The following is a 6,000-nucleotide window of genomic DNA, read 5'->3' as shown; positions in this document are numbered from 1 at the left end:
ACCGTCCGTAGACAGCCACCCGTAGGCGATGCTGCCGAGGAAGCACCAAGGGGGGTTTAGAGCCTAGGACCTCTTGGTCCTGGGTTCAAAACACCTTCACCACTTGAGCTATCACCTCATTGGCACCTTAAAACTACTTTTCATTGTTCATACACTCTTTTTCCTGGGTGACTGTCTGCTAAAATGACACAGTAATGCTCACCATTTCTAACCCCACCCCCTGTCTCTCTTCCTCTTATCAGAATTCAGGTTCTCCTTACCCAAACGCACAGACCACGAGCTGCCCCTGAGACTTTACCAACTGCTTCCGGCGTGAATTCAGGATCAGTTGTGTATTTGTTTATCTTTTTCAAAAGCGAATCAACCTGGAATGCGTCATCACGGCATTTCTTCTTATGTGGTCTCTCATAAAAGATTGATCACATGCCATTATGTGGAAAATTACTCTGTAACCAAATTTAATGATGGCATTGAACACAAATGCTAAGAAGGAAAGAGTGAACATTACCAGCAGATCCTTGTCATACTTCAAGAGATTTGTTAGAAAAGAAGGATCTCCTAGTACTTTTTTGGCTTCTTCCCAAGTAGGGGGTCTCTTTAGAACAGTCATAACTGCTCCCAGAGTCAGCTCCACCAAGGCCGGTGGTTTAGCATAAGCCTTAACTTCACTCAAATCCTTTTTGGTCAGAACATTAAGTGCCTCCTCAGCCGCTTGCAGTGCGGGCAAGGCTTTGTCAAGGTCTTGCTGACAGTCATAAGCAATGGCATTGCAGGCTTTCGCTTCTTTCTCAATCTTTGCAGCCTCTTCATTGACCTTAAGCAACACAAATAGGTTGTGAGAGCAAGTTTTTGGACTTCTATCTTGCTGAATGTTAGTGAAGTGGGGTGAGGGGGACTCTGCCCTTCATCGTAGTCTCAAGAGGATCCAACATGTAGTCTCAAGAGGATTCATCTAGGTATATATATATATGTATAGTTAAAAGTAAGGAACTAACAAAGACAACTTGCCTGCCTCTCTTGCTCATCAATCACACGTTTTTCTTGAACTATCTCCACTAGGATCTCCTCACACTCACGCTTGGCTACTGCTACTACTTCCTTTTTCTCTTGACAGACAACTTGCATCTTTGTTACTTGCTCACGAGTTTCATTGAGGGTATGAAGTCCTCCCTTCAGTTTCGAAGCACTATCCTCCAGCTGCTGTTTCTTTTCTGCCAGCAACTTTCTGTATCTGCAAAACAATAAGAGTGTGGTTTCAGTATGAAGGAGTTTTCTCTCTTTCCTTAATGCCTTGCAACTAATCACACTCTACTTCAACTTCCTTTTGACAAACTTAACTAAAGTAGATGCAATTTAAACGATGTGTTCTTTTCAAGCTTCATGCTTTTTGATGTTAAAGACTTCAGTGGCCTTTAAGTACAGGAGAAGACTCCCAAGTTAATAATGGCTAAGCAACCTAGTATGTGTTATTGCCCCACATTTAAAATCATCAAGCTCACACAATTTTTTGATAAAATACATCTCTTTTTTTTGTTTTTTTGTTTTTTTGTTTTTTGTTTTTGTTTTTTTTTTCCAGAATGGAGACTTCTATTAAGTATGAGAAATTTACATAAAGAGATTTCACACCAAGCAAGGTGGAGATCTCAACCAATCAGGAGCCCTGTGCTGCCAATAGGGTCCCGAATGAGAGGATGTGAAAAAGATACCAATGTCCCACTCTCTCATAAATTGGGCGCGCTTCCTCTCCGCAGCCCTCGAAGATCCCTGGATTTTGGCCCAGGTAGCCATAATGGTGTGAATAATATCACTCCAAATCCTGCAAAGACACTGAGAAACAAGAACGGGAGTACCCTCAATGGCCTTGGTGCATCTAGCCTTCCGGATATTCCAGGCTGAGATGCTAGCAATAATCTCCCAAGAACTGTCTAACCTCTGTGCCAGAGGGACAAAGTGTGAAAGTGGCAAATCCTGAAGACAACACTGCTGAGCAACTCCTTGCCTAACAATAATGGCCAAGCTCCTGTTAGTCCCATTGAACCTCAGCTGAGGCCCAGACTGTGTCAACCAAATCATAGAACCAAAAGAAATGATAGCATCCCTCTTAATCCTACTAAAGAGGTGTGCAGTCTCGCAGACCAAACCCTCTGTGCTTCCCTGCATTTCCATAAACAATGGTAAAGTGACTCTGAAACTCCTGCACATCTAGGGCATGTTGGGCAAGCACTAGAAACAGACCTCCACTGATTGGTGGCCAAACCACCATGAAGGGAAACCCAGATAAAGGAGGAAATCTGTGGCTTCCTATAAGAGTGCCACAATCTCCGCCAAAATGCCCTCTGAATGTCAATCGAAATGCCGTAAGTCTCCCAATGGGGTCTAAGAGTAGGGACACTCTGAATGTGTCATAGGATCTCCCAGCCAACCCAGAGAATATGCATAGCTGCCCCAAGAGGCCTACCATGCACATCTAAGATCAAATCATTCCACAGAATGGGCTGCCGGTTAGCTTCCTCCGTTGAACGCGGGGGGATGTGTCCCAAAAAACGCCTCAGGCAGTCCCAGGCCCGTAGAAAGGAACCTAACCAGGGGGACGAAGGGGAGCGATGAATTGCATATGAAAAAATAAAGTGTGAGCTGAGAGTCCAGTCACCTCCACGAACAGGGACACACTTCGTGATTTGCTGCATGAGAAAGTCCTTCCACGGCTCAGTGCCTAGAAGAAAGCCCCTAACAACAAGCTTATAGAGCAAAGTCTCACATTGCACCTCGGGGTCAATGATATTGAATCCCCCTTCCTGCTTAGGCTTGATAATGGTTTCCCAAGCAACTCTGGCCTTGGTGTGTGCATTTCTATCAAGCCCTGACCAAAGAAAGTTCCGAATAAGGCGACGAAGCTGGCCAATGCAGCCCTTATGAAAAATCCAACACGAAGCAATAAACCAAGATGTGGCTAGCAAAACTTGGTTAACCACCAAAGCTCTAGAGGCCAAGTCGAGCTTTCTCCTACTCCAGTGATGAAGTTTACTTTTAATGCTTAAGAGCACTGGAGCAAACTGTTGTGCAGGGGAGATGTCAATGCCCACCTGACAACCAAGGTATCTGGAAGAGCATCCTCTCTCAATCCAAGTAAAACCAACATCTGTACCCCAATCTGCAAGAGGAGAATCACTATCAATTTATGCCAATTGATAGTATCTCCTCTGCTGCGAAACAAAAGGCCTCCAAGGCTGTCCAGAAAGCACATAAACAAGCATGTGAAGCCTCAAGGAACAATGCCGTATCATCTGCTAACTCAGAGTCCAAAAACTCTTCCTCCGTGCATAAAGGCAGCTTGAGCCCCACAACACGAGGGGCAGCCCGAAGAAACCTGCTCATAGCCTCAGCTACAATGAGGTACAGTAAAGGGGTGAGGGGACAGCCCTTCCCACCGAACGGGAAATTTGAAAACGCTCGCCGCGCCCCCCACAAGCTAAAACAGTGCTATGAGCCTCCTTGTACAGGCAAGACACCCCTCTGATCCAGTTTTAAGAAAACCCCATATGTGCCATAGTGCCCTCCAAAAAATCCCAATCCACTATGTCATAAGTTTTTTCAAAATCAAGCAAAAGAATGGCAAGAGGCTGCTGACTAGACTTTGCCCACTCGACAGCTTTCGAGAAAGAAAAGATGTTATCAAATATACTCCTTCCTTGGAGGAACCCATTCTGTGTATCATGGATAGTCCTTTGGAGAATCGGTTGCAACCTTATACTCAAGGCTTTAGCTAAGATCTTATATGCAAATCCAAGGAGAGTGATGGGCCTCCATTGTTTAATGTCAGTCTTATCCCCACTCTTGGGCATAAGGTGAATCAGCCCCTCCGTGAGGTATGGCGGCACCATACCTGACACCCACATTTCCTGAAGGGCAACAGTGATAGCATCTCCAATATGATCCCAAAAAAGAATAAAGAAGGCGGGAGAAACACCATCATCCCCTGGGCATGAACCACTGGAGAGAGCATGTAGTGCGTGAAGGAATTCATCCTTCGAGAAAGGGGCATCTCAACAAAGACCAATAAAAATCTGAAGCAATACCCCTTACCTTGTCAGGCTCAATCTGAACCTCACCCTGTGAATCCTGCAAATACCTCACAGAATCCCTGCTATGGAAAGGCCTATGCGCTGAAAAAAACTCTTTGTTGCATCTACCACCCATCTGAGTCCAAAAAGCCTCGTTCGCATGAAACGCGAACTCAGCCCTCCTGTCCATGGCCAACTACAGCTCTGCTCACTGTGGTCAAGAGATATAATCCAAGACGCATGTGGATACTTTTCATGTTCCCTCTGAACAGCAGCAATCCTACGCCTAATAGCTCTCTCTTTGTTTAGAGCCTCTTCTTCTTGGACAAGGCAGCGCTATGATAATGATGGCTGGTCCTCTCAAGAGCCAGCGCAATATTATGACGAGGATCACGACCATCACAAGATCTCCATATCTCTCTGATCTCAAGGGAGATGTCAGCATCTAGATAAAGAGAAGCATCTAGATAAAGAGAGTAAGGGATACGGACACGGGGAGAGGCTAAGTGAGCCCTAGGCTCCCTGAGACACAAAACGATGGGGCAATGATCGGATTTGGTGGTGCCAAGCATAATAGCAATGGTGCCTCCTCTGTCCACATAAAATTGTTCCAGACGTGTAAAGATGCTCTCAACCCCGCTCCTCAATCATCCACATAAATTTGTTGCAGACATGTAAAGATGCTCTCAAACCCGCTCCTGCGGTTATGCCAAGAGAAAGATAAGGAATTTGGCCTTTTCTGGGAGTCATCCTCAGTCTAGCGATCCCTGCAAAAGAAACAGAGCGTGAACCTCTCCCATGAGGCTCGCTCCAAAGGGTGTAAACCCCCTTCGCGTCCACCCTTCTTGTCAGAAGGTTGCTCAACCATATTGAAGTCTCCTCCCACTATCCAATGATCAACCTGGGGAATGACATTTGGAATGGTGTCCCAAAAGGCCACCCTTTCACCTCTCACGTTAGGTGCATAAATATTCAAGATTCCCAATTTCTCACCCTCATGCATGATCAAGATCCACTGTGCTCTAGTAGGGATGATAACACCGTGCCCAATAACATGAGGCATAACAGATGCTGCTACTAAAATGCAAACACCCCCTCTAGTCCCAACTGTCGAGGACCAGAAGGTGTGGCCAGAAAGCATCTTACCAGTTTTGCCACACTGAGATCTATCCAATTTGTGTTCCTGCAACAAAATACATCCATAGACCCTCCTGTAACAGAAGGGTGAAGCTGGTCCTTTTGAAGGCGCTTCCTACCACGGGTGGGAAGCCCTCCAAGGCCTTGAACATTCCATGAGACGATTCTCATGGAAGAGAAGAGAATTTGACCCCCGATCTAAGAAGACGATGGGCAGCCTGAGGACGCCTCTCATAATGCTGGAGGACAGGATAATCCACGGGGCAAAGTCCACTGACATGCCCTTGTCCAAGGCCCTGCACAGTACCTGCATATGTATGAGAAACCTGTGCGCCCTGCAGGGCATCAAGGGCAATGGCATCATGCTGAAAATCCTACAATACATGATCCCCCTTGCGCTGAGCATCCTACATACCGCCCCCTCCAAGTAGAGAGGACTCAACAAAATCATCCTGATCTGATATATCATCTCCCTGATACATCCCTCTGCCTAGAAACATCATCTATTTGAGGTGCAAGATCCGAGGTCTTCCCATCAATCGCACCACGGGGGCGGGTGTGAGAGACAGCTCGCCACACCTGGCGGACTGTAGGATGGGAAGGATCCAAGGGAGGTGGCGCTTGAGAAGCACGCTTGCGAGGCCTCCTGCAACCCCGAGCCCGAGGGCAATCTCGAGCAAACTGACCTTGTTGGTGACAAACCCGGCACTGATCGGGTTTATCGCAATCTCCATACGTTGCTTCAAAAGACCACTAGGACCCGGACGCAAAACATAGTCCTCAAAAAGCTCACAATCACGAG

The 6,000-nt window shown here is 46.5% G+C and overlaps 1 protein-coding gene across 1 annotated transcript in view; it reads right to left on the bottom strand.

The window, feature by feature from the left end:
* Positions 1 to 268: 268 nt before the first annotated feature.
* Positions 269 to 6,000, bottom strand: part of LOC147614793 (dynein-1-beta heavy chain, flagellar inner arm I1 complex-like) — a 245,393-nt gene continuing 239,661 nt past the window's right edge. Inside the window, exons 50-51 of the mRNA XM_086780141.1 lie at positions 1,009 to 1,231; positions 269 to 814 (exon numbers count right to left, since the gene is read on the bottom strand). Coding sequence (XP_086636267.1) covers positions 350 to 814; positions 1,009 to 1,231 — 688 coding nt within the window. The 3' untranslated portion in view covers positions 269 to 349. The remainder of the gene's footprint in view (positions 815 to 1,008; positions 1,232 to 6,000) is intronic.

The sequence above is a fragment of the Cibotium barometz genome, chromosome 41 (genome assembly GCF_041138505.1).
Source record: "Cibotium barometz isolate CiBa-2024 chromosome 41, ASM4113850v1, whole genome shotgun sequence".
NCBI classification, from domain to species: Eukaryota; Viridiplantae; Streptophyta; class Polypodiopsida; order Cyatheales; family Cibotiaceae; genus Cibotium; species Cibotium barometz.
Note: the sequence above shows the minus strand (reverse complement) of the source record. Positions and strands in the feature narration are given on the sequence as shown.